Source organism: Macaca fascicularis, chromosome 1, assembly GCF_037993035.2.
Source record: "Macaca fascicularis isolate 582-1 chromosome 1, T2T-MFA8v1.1".
In the NCBI taxonomy this organism is placed as follows: Eukaryota; Metazoa; Chordata; class Mammalia; order Primates; family Cercopithecidae; genus Macaca; species Macaca fascicularis.
In genome coordinates this window covers 11,781,034-11,795,082 of record NC_088375.1, presented here as the reverse complement: position 1 = coordinate 11,795,082, position 14,049 = coordinate 11,781,034, and the positions used below count along the sequence as shown (strand labels likewise).

Here is a 14,049-nt window from a genome sequence, read left to right as displayed (position 1 = left end):
GAGATCGTTGTCTATGAAGCATTGTCTATAGACTGAGTGCTGTCTTATACATGTAGTTTCTCTTAAAAAATATGATGATGCTGTTGTGATTGTTAAAAATCTATAATCATGTCAAATGTTTCTAACCAGAGAGTTGTTTAAAAATGCATTTCAACACACAATGGCTATTATGAGAGAACCTGCAAAATGCTTTCATGCTGTCACGGTTCATTCATGTTTGAAATTGTTTTAAAAAATATATGGAGTCTTCTGTATTCTGATATGGGCAATTTTTTATGTGTAGGTGATGATCTGAATAGAGGGAAAGCTTTATATGTCTTCAGGACATTATTATCCATTTGCCCTCTGTAGAAATCAATGTGTTGCTTTTGATTTAGAGAAATTCTCTATCGAGACAAGCTGGGAAATGAAGAAAGCCCTAGATACCTCTTCTATTTCATGTTTTAGGCATTTATGCAGCTCTTTGCTTTATAAACGTGTCACAGAGATGAAGTGTGAGAACTTACAGTAGCTTATCGGAATCATTTATTTTTCTTTACCCTTCTGAAGAAGAACTACATAATTGTATGTACATATATATGTCAAATTTATTATACTGGAAAGAAAAGACATTCTATTTAACTACTGTCTGTACAGAGCTGTTGATAGGCTGAAAAAAACTGTTGCTGCAAATCTGCCAAAGAACAGAATGAATTCTTTTTAAACATATCTGCATCTCACATAACTAGATTCCAGTGATGGTCATTAATAGGAGTGATACAAGGGCATTTCAGTGGAATGTGTTATTATGTGTGTAACTGCTCATTCATGGGCTGATAGACAAGCCTCTTTCAGATGATTTCTGTACCTGTAATCAACATGTCTGTCTTTTCAGAGCATCTTGGACATTTTTAGCAGGGGAATCCTAGAAAGTGAAACATTTCCATAGGATTTATATAGATATTTTTTAAAACAGGGTCTTGCCCTATCACCCAGCCTGGAGTGTGACTCAAGTGATACTCCCACCTCAGCCTCCTGAGTAGCTGGGACTACAGGCATGTGCCACCATGCCTGGCTAACTTTTTGATTTTTTGTAGAGACAGTGTCTCACTATGGTGCCCAAGCTGGTCTTGAACTCCTGGGCTCAAGCAGATACTCCTGCCCTGGCCTCCCCAAGTGCTGGGATTACAGGCATGAGCCACTGCACCCAGCCAGATATTTTCATCATAAGAGCAATAGTTGAAGTTTTTCAATCTCAAATGCTATTAGATAGTATGTGTTGATATATGTTTGAAACTCAGAATTGTTATTGTTAATTTTTTTTCTCCTAAAAATTGTTGGGACTATCATTAATTAATTATTGCTACCTAGAAATCCTAGTCTTTGATGGTGAAATATCCTTGTTTTCTCAACATAATGAAATTTACCTGATCTTTCCTCACAAAGGAGAGGTTACCAGTTGGAGAATTATGGAGAATCCTAGCATCTTGATATGTGGAGAGGAAAAGATGGCAAAAAGGCTTAAATTTGATGCATATTTTGTGTGCGGAGTAGGGCATTTTGCCTCCTTAATGGAAACTTCATGCTAGAATGACTTCTGAGGCTATTCTGAAATTGTTGCATTTGATAATCCTTTTTAATGGCAAGCCCCCAAATGTTTGGTGCTTTGTCACTAAATCCTTATCTGTATAATTTTTGAGGAGACATTTCAATAACAGTTTTTTTTTAAAGTTCTAAGGTAGGTTTTTAGAGGTGTGACTTTTTAAAAATCAGATTTTAGTTCATGAAACTGAAATACCAGTTTTAAAAAACCAAGGTTGAACTGAAAGGCATCATTATGATAGAGGAGCTCTTCTACATCACCTGAATTATTGTTTCCTTCTTTGCACCAAGAGCAGATTAAATATGCATTCTCTTGATATCCAGTACTTGTTAGCAATTTTCAGAGTCAAGTATTGCCGTTTGATTTGTTTTTCTATTCATAATCATTTGCGTTTGCTAGGAAAGTGCCTTAGCTTATGCTTATAGACAAAAGATGATTCTGCTTCTTTTTGTCATGCATTTGACACCCAGGGCCATCTATGTGTTAAAATGTAGCAATAGCAATTTCTCTCCCTGGCTTCCATGTTAATGTAGCATGTGCCCTCAGGTTTTGCTTGTATTTGGAGCTCCATCTGACCTGTCAATTCTGGATTAATCTAAACCTAGGACACTGAGTTACTGACACCTGCAGTTTTAGCCTAAAGAAATAAAATTTCCACCTTTGTGTTTCTGTGCAAATTAATCATCCAAAAAATTCTAAGGCACAAAGCTGGTTGGAATCCATGACTATCACTGCCCATATAGTCATCTCTTACTCTATTTTGTGTAATGAAATTTTAGCTCTTGTCTATTAAGCCTCTCATTAGTGAAATAAATCAAATAGTTCATTTATTTGCTAACTTACTGTAAGCACAAAAACTACATTCTCCACACCCAAAGAGGCTGCTTTCTTCGATATTTATCTTTATGTGTTTCTTTTTTCTACTTTCCATCATATCAATTTTAAAGGGTTTTTGTTGTTATTCTTTTTCTGTTTGTTGCTTTTATCATACAGAAGCAGTGCTTACATTGAATTAAACTAATATACTCATCTTTTTTGTTTTAATGTGCTTTGCTTGCTTCTTTTGCCTTAAACGATCCCTTTGAATGTCTCCTGATGCTATAACTTTGGTAATATCTAGCCCTTAAACCAATTTGAACAAGAAATGATTTGTACAGAAAGTTAATGTCTATAATGCCACTAATACCACAAATCTTTCATGTTCTTGATTATCTTTTGAAAATGATGTTTGTGTATTACACCTGCTCTTCTTTCTCATTCTACAGAAGGATATTTCAGCATTTGCTATTTTCATTCGTCATACTATTTTATCGTGTATGCAGCTTGCTCTCCTCTGTGTCTTATTCTTCCTGCGGTCAGACACGACTTAGCAATGTGGAACGGCAGACCTCAGTCACTTGGCCGACCACTCTTTTTTTGTTGTTGTCAATACCTACTACAGTTTTAAAGCAGTTCAACTTAGATACCTGACAAAATCGGGCTGAGGACATTTTCTAAAGAAAAATCTCCCAAATCTAGCTTAATTTAAAAAAAAAAAAAATCTCATGGAGAAAGTATCTCTTAACAAACTATGTGCTGTACCAAAATGTTAGGTTTTTGCATTTCTTTGAATTAGGGCTTAATAATGATTTTGCCTAATTCTTTAGTGATAGCCCTCCCATTAGTGAGTCACATGTGATTGGTCGGTTTAACATGGAAAGTAAGTTTCCTGATAATTATATGTGATTAATATCAGTTATAAAAACGTAACTAAACAGCGTGTATTTTCTAAGCCAAGAATGAAAGCTTCTTTACAGTTTTTCCTTAAAATTGTAATATTGAAAATGAAAAAATTAGTCTCAATAGAATTTCCCTTTAATAATATACATATTACTATGTAAATATGTTTCAGGTTACAAGAAACATATTTCTGGATTTATCTAAACCTAGGACACTGAGTTACTGACACCTGCAGTTTTAGCCTAAAGAACTAAAATTCCCACCTTTGTGTTTCTGTGCAAATTAATCATCCAAAAAAATCTAAGACAGAAAGCTGGTTGGAATCCATGACTATCACTGCCCATATAGTCATCCCTTACTTACAAGAAACACATAAAGATAAATATTGAAGAAAGCAGCCTCTTTGGGTGTGGAGAATGTAGTTTTGTGCTACAGTAAGTTAGCAAATAAGTTACAAAAAATTGTAATATTTACAAATATCTATATTGGAAAACTTTTCCTTGCAGTTTTTCTTACAACTAGTGTCTCTATGATATCTTTTCTCCGTAGGACTTAGACATCAACCTGACAACTAAATTCAGCCCTAAGTTTGGAAATATATCATTGTTTTCTTTTTTGTACTCTTTCATCTGTGTAACTATCCTAGGAATAAGAAGTCAAAGAAACTTTAGAGGTCTAAAGAAAAATGAAGTTATTTGTAGATTTGCATGCACACACACATAATACACATTATGTTTTGTAGAAGAAAAAAAGAGCTATTATATAATTTATGAAAGGAGACTGTGTCATTTTAAGAGAAATAGAAATGCTTTTGTGATTTTTCTTTGAAATTCACCTTTCAAAATATTCAGTGACTAAGAAATTGCTTACTGTTATTTTGCATGAAATGAGAGCCACTCATTGCAGCATATTAGTTTACGATCTCCCTTACCTGTTTTAATCTACTGTTTTTATTAAAATGAGTTGGGTTGCTGTTTGCTTTTATCACTGCATTTTTATGAAAAAGATGAAAGTTGGTTTTTTAAAAAGCATTTTCAGATGATCAGTTTTTAAGATAATATCATTTTTGGTGCTTAAACAGATTGTAAATGGAATCACTCATTAAAGTAGAGCAGCATGTTTTCACAGAAAAAGGAAGAAACTAATGTAAAAACTTTTTTAAAGTATTTTGCTCGCTACAGCTTTCCTCTAGCATGTAGTTGATACTAAGTTTTGTTGCGATAACACGGTGAATGTGTTTTTTTATGTTTATTGTTTAAATAGCTCCATTTAGGATAATGGAGCCTTTATAAGTAAGAGGTATTTTTAAGGGAATCTTTGAGATCATGTCTATTTAATGTTTCCTTTCTTTTCCTTATGCCCCTACAGAAATTCATGATGAAGGTAAGACATCGTAATATATCTGCTGTGTATATATAGCAGATATATTACTATATATGGATTATATATGTATATATCTGCATATTAGTATAGCTGTATTATATATGTAACAGATATATATATATATTACTATATATCAGCTGTATATATGTGATACTTTGTATGTTTTATGTATGGTTACACACATTTGTTTTACTTTTGAATCCATGTAACTTTTCTTCACATGCTTTAAAATGTTTAAATATTAAACTTTGGAGCTTTTAGATTTAGATAAATCACATGTTCAGATTTAAAAGCTCAACAAACAAAAATGTCAAGCCAAGATTTGACACTTTTGGGTCATATTGTAACATGTTTAATTGCTAACATTAAGAATTTTTCTTATTAAAACAATTTTAATAACTCTCCATTTAGAATGTTCACTCTGGGCATTATGCTGACTTTGCATTTATGCACTTTTGTATGAATACAATGGGAAATTCTTCCACTGGGAAATTAGGGGAGGCACCAAGAAACTACTTCTACTTACTCCAGGAGACGTGAAAGTAATTCAGCCAGCCCCTTTTCATTTCTCGACTGGATTGGAAAAGTGAAAATATTGTAAAAGTAGACAAATAAAAAGAAAAGAGTAAAGCATGTGGACATGTCATTGAAGGAATATGTAAGGGACATACAGGAAGAAGAGTAGACTATGGTTATTTTAGGATATATAGTAGAAAATTTTTGTTTCATTTTCACATGCCCACTACATTTCTCCTATAACATTTATGGGGTTTAATTTTTTTAATCTTAAAAGCCAAGAAACAATGGGTAGGTAGAAAAATTGATATTCAGTTAAGAAAGCCTTAAAATAAGTGATAATTTTGAAAGAAATAGACTGTGAGAAATATTAAATCAAAATCCACATATAGATGGAAAAGGTTGCTTTGAAGCAAGGGATGCATGTTCTTGTCAGTCTGTTGAATTTTGTGGTTAAATCCATCATGTTTAATAAAACTGAACCAGGTGCATTGCGGGATACCCTAAACTGGACCTGTTCACTACCAGTAAGAATTTGGCATTTTGGATGGGATGACAGAACAGAGCATTTCTTTGAAGACATCTATCAACCAGGACATGGAACATCTTCCAGAATTTCCAATAACTCTAGCTCTTATTTTTCAGTTGAAAATATTATGATCACATTTTGAAGAGAGGACATTAATCCCTAAATTAGACATATCATGAAACAAGAGTTTGGATTGGAAAAATATTAAAAACAGCAAAATAGGAATATTTCCTCTCTTTGCAAATACTAATAACTAACTTATGATTATGGGTTTGAGAAACTTTAGTTTTTCATGCTAAATCTGCATTTGCTGTATTCATTTTATCATCTCACTCTTAATTCAACTGTACCATGCTGTATAGACTTCCCCTTGGGAAGGGTGAATGAAATGGTGGCCTGGAACAGACATCTTAAGGTCTCTTGTGAGAACAAATGCGTGTAAAAACCAGTGCAAATAGAAAGATGATGTAGAATTAGTTAAAAGCAGGTGGTATGCCTAAAATAATTTAATTAGGCCCCCAGTTCTTTTAACTTCGAGGCCAGAAGGCCAATAGTTATTTTCACACTTGCAGTGGATGATCTGGAAAGGTTAGAATTGGATTAAGGGGAAGGCACATGCATGTAATTACAGTAATTTAAGTCACTTAAACAGAAAAACATGCTGAATTTTATCTCGCTTTCACCTTTCAATCATGCTTTGCTTTGGGTTTCCTACGGAAAAGGCATTAACTTCTTAGAACCAGATGGATGCTTTCTTGTTGTGGGAGCCTATTTCTGCTGGATGGTGCTAAACAGTGGTGCCTTAGGACTGTCCTAAGCCTGATCTGTTCCCTGTGGAGACTTTCCATGAAGACACCATCCCAAGTAAGCCAGTCCGTGTCAAACGGATGTCTTGACAATGTCAAACTGGCCTTTTCAGGCACCTTTATTTCAACTGAGGCCAGGATTCTCATTGATTGTTATAATCCTTCAGTGACCCCATTGTGTGATTCACTATTTTATTTTTTAAGAGACAGGGTCTTGCTCTGTCACCCAGGCTGGAGTACAGTGGATAGCTCACTGCAACCTGGAACTCCTGGGCTCCAGTGGTCTTCCTTCCTCAGCCTCCTAGGTAGTTGGGATTACAAGCATGAGGCACTTTGCCTCATGCTTTTTTTAAATACAGTTGGCTGTATTTAAAAAACACGGAGCCCAAAAGCAAAAAAAGCAAACCAGAAAGAACAAAATATAGAACCAGTAATTTTAATGTGTATGTAAACCTCTTTAGTCACACACATACACACGCACACACACATACTATATATATATGTAAATTATATATATATATATAAAAATGAAACCTGTAAACCTCTTTAGTCACACACACACACACACACTGTATAAATAAATAAATAAATAAGTAAATAAATAAATAAATGAAATGTGTAGGCAAAGCTTTACGGTAAAGGAGTACTTGCTGGTTAACTTCAAGGCCTTGTCCTTCACTTTTAAAAAAATTTTGTTTTGACTAGCGTGGCTGTCAAGTGTTATTAAAGTTCTTGTGGATTTTACAGCTTTGGAACTTCAATCTGGTATGAAAAGGTGAGCTTCTATCAAAGTAATTCAAACCAGACCAAGTAAATAAAATTGTTCTTGGCCACAATAAATCAAACGCATTATAGAAAAAATAAGTGCTCTCTAAAGAGAGCCTCATTCTCTGAAGGAGTATAGTTTTTCTTTCTTTCTTTCTTTCTTTTTTTATTTTTTTGAGACGGAGTCTCGCTTTGTCGCCCAGGCTGGAGTGCAGTGGTGCAATCTCGGCTCACTGCAAGCTCTGCCTCCTGGGTTCCCGCCATTCTCCTGCCTCAGCCTCCCAAGTAGCTGGGACTACAGGCGCTGCCATCACGCCTGGCTAATTTTTTGTATTTTTAGTAGAGACGGGGTTTCACCGTGTTAGCCAGGATGGTCTCGATCTCCTGACCTCGTGATCCGCCCGCCTCGGCCTCCCAAAGTGCTGGGATTACAGGCGTGAGCCACCGCGCCCGGCAGGAGTATAGTTATTCAAAGTAGATTTTTCCCTTTTCTTCTCAGTTATGTGAAAAAAGTGGTTTTTTGTTGTTTTTGTTTTTTTGTTTTTGTTTTTGAGACAGAATCTTGCTCTGTCACCCAGGCTGGAGTGCAGTGGTGCGACCTCAGCTCACTGCAACGTCTGCCTCCCGGGTTCAAGCCGTTCTCCTGTCTCAGCCTCCTGAGAGTAGCTGGGATTGCAGGTGCCTGCCACCACACCCAGCTAATTTTTGTACTTTTGTATTTTAGTTTCACCATGTTGACCAGGCTGGTCTTGAACTCCTGACCTCATGCGATCCACCTGTCTTGGCTTCCGAAAGTGCTGGGATTACAGGCGTGAGCCATTGTGTTCGGACCCCGAAAAGAAGTGGATTTTTTTTTTCAGCAGTTTTTCTTATTTTAATACCTTTTAATATCTGTTTTTAGAATAGTTCTGAGTTTTTTCAAGCAAAACATAAAGTTATTTTAAGAAGTTATGTGGAACAACAAGAATGTGATATATGTTTAGTAAAAAGGTTATAATAATATTGGATATTGAAGCATCTTTCTGTACTTCTTAAGGCACAGGTCAGTGTCATCACTCTTATTCTGAAAATTTTTAAAGACCTCCTTTTCCTGCAAAAAGAAGTACAGATTTCTCGTCATAATATTCTGTGCTTTCCATGGTCTTTCCCTGATCTAATTTTATAATTCCTGTGAAGTTTTCCTGTGCAACCCAACACTAAAATTCCATGATTGATTCCTCCTTCTTACACACCTTATGATTATATACCATGACCCCTGTATACATACTCCTCACTCAGCCTGAAGTGGGCCTCCCCATATCCAGCTTTTCATTTGACACCTCTGCTGAGTGCTTACCATGGCCTGACCTCACACTCAAAGCTGGAGGTGAAATGATAATCAGCACAGTGTCATTGTCCTTGAGGAGTTTTCAGTCTGATCAAGGGGAGGAGGGTTCTTGCGTAGAGTGTAAGGTCAATGTACAGGTGTATACCTAGGGCTGCAGGAGGATGGGGAGAGTGACTAGCTTTGAGGAAACTGGATGAGGCTTCATAGAGGAGGTAGTCTTTAATCTGAGTTTTAAAAAGTAGAAGGGGAAAAAATCTGAGTATAAATGGGCCTGTGCAATTCAAACCTGTGTCGTTCAAGAGTCACATGTACATAAAATATGTAAAAGTTTCATTCCATTCTTATAAAAACTTTATTAAATTATCAAATCAATACATATTTATTCTATACAGTTTGGAAGTTACAGAAGAAAAATCCTTCAGTTACACCAAGGGGAAAAACTATTGGAGGCTTTCTTATTAAAAAGGCTTTATACAACAGAGAAGACTAGAGGGAGAGGGAAAGTTGTGTTTCGAGATAGGGCAGCATGAAAGCAGTATGGCATACTCAGGGAAGGGAAAGTGAGTATGTTTGGACACAGGGTGATTGAAGATGAGACTAGAGATGAGTGAGACAAAGTCTCTCTGTACTTCTCAAAGTGGTCTCTGCATCAACAGCATCAGTATCACCTGGAAAGTTATTGAAATGAAACCTCTCTGTAACTACCCCAGACCTACTGAATCAAAATCCCAGTGGTAAGGGCCAGGAATCTGTGTTTTTACAAGCTCTCCAATTTAAGAAGCACTCTTCTATTTCATGGAAAGGGATTGATTGGACTCTTTCCTATAAGCAGTTGGGAGGAATGAGAAATTTTTAAGCCTGGAGGCGTTATGATCATTTTTGTGTTTTAGGAAGACTCATTCATTGAATCAATGTTTATTTATTTATTTATTGAGACAGAGTCTTGCTCTGTTGCCCAGGCTGGAGTGCAGTGGTGCAATCTCAGCTCACTGCAACCTCCGCCTCCCGGGTTCAAGCAATTATCCTGCCTCAGCCTCCTGAGTAGCTGAGATTACAGGCATGTGCCACCACACCCAGCTAATTTTTGTATTTTTAATAGAGACAGGGTTTTGCCATGTTGGCCGGGTTGGTCTCGAACTCCTGACCTCAGGTGATCCGCCCGCCTCGGCCTCCCAAAGTGCTGGGATTACAGGCATAAGGCATCACGCCTGGCCTGAATCAACATTTATTTAGTGCTTCTTGTATGTCCGGTGTGCAGGTAGGCACCTGGAATACAATGGTGATGAAGGTACCATGGTTCCCACCCAATGGAAACCGTAATATAATGGGAAACAGATTATAATTAAGTACCTTATGAATAAATAACTATAAATTATGATAATTATTTACTGCTACCAAGTTTATTATTCAAGAACTAGATAAAATGCTAACCCCATAATAGAGGTTACATGAACTTTATTCCAATGTACACATTATTTCAACAGCACTTTGCTTGTCTGCAAGAATTCTTAATGCATTCTTTCCTACTGACGTTCCTTTAAGAACAAGAGAATATTTTATCGACTTGCAGGTTAAGTTACCCTTTTGTGTTTTTCTCTTTTGTTCTCCTTTTTTCTCTTCTCTCTAAAGACTGCTCAAGGTGGTGGTCATCGAACACTCCTCTATGGACATGCCATATTGCTGCGCCATTCCTACAGTGGCATGGTGAGTACACGTTTTATTTCATCTCCCTGTGGTCATGCTGATCCATTTGGGGGTACCTGGTCAGAAAATGCTGGTAAGCATCATTTCTGCAATGGTATCAATGAGCTTGGATATATGTGTTCTTTAATATCTTTGTACCCTTGTTAGTTTCTCATGTAAAAGATGAAAGTCAGCTCACATGACTTTTAAGGTCCTTCAGTTCTATCATTATATGATTACCATGTTTAGTATCTTACTTTTGATAGAGTAGTTTTAGGAGGAGAGAGGTGTAAGAGTCAAATAAGAGATATTTCTTTTCAGAGTTTGTTTTAAAGAGTTCATTTATTAGAGAAATAAAGTATCTTTATTGAAAGATCAGATTTAAGAAAATCTACCTCTGAGCTCCGGTATTAATTGTACTCACCAACTTCTTTTTCTTCTTCACCAGGTTTCTCTTTTTCCACATCTGCTCCTCCTTTCACCCAGTTATTCATTAGGCTTCTCTTGGGCACAGTTTTCTCATTCTCTGCCTCATGTATATATGCACAAATATATGTGTGTATATGTAGATATGTATATATGTAAATGTTTTAAAAATATATTTTATAAATACTTTAATGTATTCTTAGATATTACATATACAGCTGACCCTTGAACAACACAGGAGTTAGGGTGCCAATCTCCTGCACAGTAGAAAATCACATATAACTTTTGACTCCCTCAAAAGGTAACTATTAATATCCCACTGTTGACCAGAAGCCTTACCGATACCAGCCAACACATATTTTGTATATGGATTATATGCTGTATTGTAATAAAGGAAGCTAGAGAAAAGAAACTATTAAGTATATCAAAAGAAAAATAGATTTTCTATACATTAACTGGAAATGGATCATCACAAAGACTTTCATTCTCATTGTCTTTGTGTCAAATAGGCTAAGGAGGAGGAAGAGGAGGAATTGGTTTTGCTGTCTCAGGAATGGTAGAGCGGGGAAGAACATGTTAGGAAGTGGGCCTGGGCAGTTCAAACCTGTGTTGTTCAAGGGTCAACTGTACATAAAATATGTAAAAAATATGCAAAAGTTTCATTCCATTCTTTTTCTTTTTTTGTGATGGAGTCTTGCTCTGTCACCCAGGCTGGAGTACAATGGCGTGATCTCAGGTCACTGCAAGCTCCGCCTCCCGGGTTCACGCCATTCTCCTACCTCAGCCTCCCAAGTAGCTGGGACTACAGGTGCCGCCACCACGCCCGGCTAATTTTTTTTGTATTTTTTTTAGTAGAGATGGGGTTTCACCGTGTTAGCCAGGGTGGTCTCGATCTCCTGACCTCGTGATCCGCCCGTGTCGGCCTCCCAGAGTGCTGGGATTACAGGCGTGAGCCACCACACCTGGCTTCATTCTATTCTTATAAGAGCTTTATTAAATTATAAAAGAATACATAGTCTATATGATTTGAAAGTTGCAGAAGAAAAATTCTGATGACACTAATAGGAAAAAACTGTTGGAGGCTTTTTTTTTTTTTTTTTTCTTGAGACGGAGTCTCGCTCTGTCGCCCAGGCTGGAGTGCAGTGGCCGGATCTCAGCTCACTGCAAGCTCCGTGTTGGAGGCTTTTAAAAGAAGTTTTAATCTCTTCTGTCCTAAGGGTTTTTTGTTTTTTTTTTAAAACATAATTGAGATCTTACTACATTACCAAATTTATATCCTTTTGTTTTTTGAGATAGGGTCTTGCTGTCACCCAGGCTGAGGTGCAGTGGTATGATCATGGCTAACTGTAGCCTTGAACTCCTGGGCTCAAACGGTTTTCTTGCTTCAGCCTCCTGAGTAGCTAGGACTACAGGCGCCTGCTGCCACGCCTGGCTAATTTTTAAATTTCTTGTAGAGATGGGAGTCTCACCATCTTGCCTAAGCTGGTCTTGAACTCTCAGGCTGAAACGATCCTCTCGCCTTGGCCTCCCAAAGTCCTGGGATTACAGGCATGAGCCACTGTGCCCGGCGTGACTTTTTTTTCCTTTTCTTGTAACATAAGCATTTTCCATGTTGTTTAAATTGTCAATATAATTTTAGTGGCTACATGATAGTTCAATATCTAGAATATTATACAATATCTATAATAATATACTTCATCATTCCTTTTAAAAAGTAGGTGATTCCCATATTATGTAAATTGTTTTAAAGCAGAAGACTAAGTATCAATACCACTATCCAACAAGCACACACAAATTTTCAACCTCAATCACGGATATTTATGTGATAACTTTATTTTAATTGTCTATTTAATGAAATTCAAAAGTATAGGATGAGAAGTATAGGAAATACATGGACGTGACTTTAATGATGATTTAATATATCATTTCTTTTAATGTGTTATATCACATAAATAGGTCAGATAAGAAAACTCGTGATCATGTTAGCAAGTGCTGGAAAAGGTTGTTAATAAAACTCAATGCTCATTCTTAATAAAAACTAAACATTGATTATTTCCTCAGAGATAAAGATTATTAGTGTCAAATCAATAGTGAACATTGTAATTGTGAAATGCTGAAGCCATTTTAAAAATCAAATTAACGAAAATAAAAATAAGAATGTGTTTTATCTACCATTGCTGACTAACATTGTTCTGGAAATTTTGACTAACATGTCAAGATATAAAATAACATAAAACAGTTTCATAAAGTGGTTGGATGTAAGAAAAATATGTAAAAACAATTTGTATAGAGCAATCACATATTAAAATTTTATGGAAAGAATTCCACATTCTACAGCAATCAAAACACATGAACTGCATGAAATAATAAATGTGAGGGTTTCTTTTAAGACAACTACTCTCTCTACATAATAGTTGGATTAAGAGCCTGAACTTGGTTGTTAGATTTGGATTCAGTTTGCTACATGCTGGCCAGCCTGGGATATTTTGCATAATTAAGCCTATAATTACATCTGAAATTTTTATACATTCATTAAATAAATATTATTTGGCACCTACTACGTGCTAGGTACTGTTTTAGGTCCTGGATATAGTAGTGAATAAGACCAAGTTCTTGCTCTCTTTAATGAACACTTAGTGGGATAATCATTGTATCTACCTCAGAGTTACTGGAAACATTAAGGAGAAAGCATATGTTAATCGTTACAGTGCCTAATACTGTACTGTTTTTGAAAAAACTACAAAAGACTTTAATAGGAATCACTTTATTTTTGTCTAGGAAGTCTGATTATTGCAAGGTTGTTAACTTTTAAAAAAATAAAGGCAGATGTTAAGCATAGTTTATATTTAAAGTCTATAAACGTAGGGGATTATCATGGGCTGCCTGTCTTGAGGTCAGACTGACACTTCTGCTGTGGCTAAAAACAAGTTTAGGGACCCTTGAAGCCTCTTGACTATAACCTTGGGAGCCATTGCTTTTTAGTTAAGAGTCAGAATCAGAGTCTGCATTTCACATCCCCATGACCCTGAATTCCACCTGACATACCAGCATATCGGCCACTGATTGGTCCATCTGCCTTCTCACACTCACAGACACACACTTAGCTGGATAGGCCCTATACCATCATAAGAAATTTCTAGCCTTTGCATTAATTTTCCAGTGATCCGAAAGGGGGCTTGCTGGCAGTGCACTTGCTTGGTGATGGTAGTGTACTTTGAGATCCTACCACATTCATCTTTGTGTTTCTGTTCTTACAACACATTCATCTTTGTGTCTCTGTTCTTACATCACATTCATCTTTGTGTCTGTGTTC

At 36.3% G+C, this 14,049-nt stretch overlaps 1 protein-coding gene across 10 annotated transcripts in view; it reads left to right on the top strand.

Annotated features, from left to right (window-relative positions):
• Positions 1-14,049, top strand: part of RYR2 (ryanodine receptor 2) — a 787,495-nt gene that overhangs the window by 317,547 nt on the left and 455,899 nt on the right. For all 10 annotated transcript variants that reach the window (XR_012434021.1, XM_065543167.2, XM_065543147.2 and 7 more), the window contains exons 5-6: positions 4,670-4,684; positions 10,257-10,331. Coding sequence is in view for 9 of the 10 variants with exons in the window: in XM_065543167.2 (XP_065399239.1) it covers positions 4,670-4,684; positions 10,257-10,331 (90 nt within the window). In the remaining variant the exon portion in view is untranslated. The remainder of the gene's footprint in view (positions 1-4,669; positions 4,685-10,256; positions 10,332-14,049) is intronic.